At 35.1% G+C, this 1521-nt stretch overlaps 1 protein-coding gene across 1 annotated transcript in view; it reads left to right on the plus strand.

The window, feature by feature from the left end:
• LOC111089257 overlaps positions 1 to 1093 on the plus strand; it is a gene marked incomplete at its 3' end in the record, with an annotated part of 41788 nt that extends 40695 nt beyond the window's left edge. The window contains exon 3 of the mRNA XM_022401417.1: positions 924 to 1093. Within this exon, the coding sequence (XP_022257125.1) occupies positions 924 to 1093 (170 nt within the window). The remainder of the gene's footprint in view (positions 1 to 923) is intronic.
• Between the last annotated feature and the right edge of the window lie 428 nt (positions 1094 to 1521).

Consider the following 1521-nt stretch of genomic DNA (forward strand, 5'->3'; position numbering starts at 1 on the left):
TACATCTAGTGCCACTGGGGGGAGGGGGGCACTTACAACGGGGTTCGATTCTCTGCGGTGAACACAGCCGATAGCCCATTGTGGTTTTGCTCTAAGACAAACAATCAGTTATATATATACATTTATATATATACATACATATATACGAGAATACCAGTAATCCAGTGTAGTTTGTGGTTCAGTCATTATATTTACGTTGTTCCCTTCTTAAGAAGCCATAATTCGAGCGCTGCGTGAGGGCCCAGCTGTTGTAACTGTTAGTGGTCAAAAGGTATAAATAATACCAGTAATTAAAGTTTCTTTAGACAGGAACTGATTGTTACAAGTCGATATACAAATTATGGTGTGCAATATTCAGTGGAAAATTGGAAGGTTTGACCAAGAAACGCAAAAATACTCAAGTAACTTAATCACTAGGCAGATATTTTCATTTCTCACTTATTAATAGGCTGATGATTAGCGCGCCAAGACTGGATCCGTTGCCGTACAATCGCACTCTGCAATTTATTCTTTGGGTGTGTTATAAGAGTAACAGTTAACTCCCACTATTCGGTTAGAGTAGCCCAAGAGTTGACGGTGGGTGCTGTTGATTAGTTGCCTTCCCTCTAGTCTATCAGTTCAAACTTAGAGGGATGTAGTGCAGATAACCCTTGTGTAATATTACACGAAGTTCCGAAACAAATAGAAAGTATACACTTACATACAGAGAAGTATGTGTAAAGCCTACTTACGTGTGCACCCGTTCGTTAATTAATCTGCACATCTTAACCATGTATTCTTCTTTAAACCTTATGTTGAACTAAGAAAGAGAGTGTTAAGCCTAACCTCCATCATCAACCAGCTAAAATACATTCTCTAAACACGTGTTTGCATCTGTTCTAGTGATGTATATATGTTTCTTAATGAAGATTCTTCTTCTTTAGCACTAGTCCTGAGCCCAAGAGAGAGAGTCGTCTGACCACCATCATTGACCAGTTGCTAAGCAACAAGACTAAGGATAAGCACCTAACTGAAGTCTATAACAAAAGAAGTTGTAAAGGCAGAGAAAATTTATATGAAAATCAACCTCACAGTCCAGCGTCTCAAGATAATGGTAATATTCTTCTCGTTGTGTTTTGAAAATGTATTTTGTATAGATGTAAAAACTAAAAAACTCATGTTTTGCATAATTTAATAGCACAAAAAGCATTGGATTGTTTTCTATGTTAAACAATTTGTTATTGAACATCTCCAAATTATGTATTTCCGAAAATATAAGGATTCTTGGAAATTAATTCAAACTGAAAATTAAAAAAAAAATTATTTTTTGTATGTTTTATAATTGAATAACTGTCTAAAGCTGTATAAAAATAGAGATATCGATGAGACTCGAGTTTATGAACTGCTGTATGGTAGACATGCGCATTAATCAACCAATCCACGACGTGGTTATGTTGGGATTTAGGCTTGAATTTAATATGTGGAGGATTTTTTTTTTATTCTGTAAGTTGATAATTACAATATTTTGTTTGTATTCATTAA

The sequence above is a fragment of the Limulus polyphemus genome, unplaced genomic scaffold (assembly GCF_000517525.1).
Source record: "Limulus polyphemus unplaced genomic scaffold, Limulus_polyphemus-2.1.2 Scaffold5690, whole genome shotgun sequence".
NCBI lineage: Eukaryota > Metazoa > Arthropoda > Merostomata > Xiphosura > Limulidae > Limulus > Limulus polyphemus.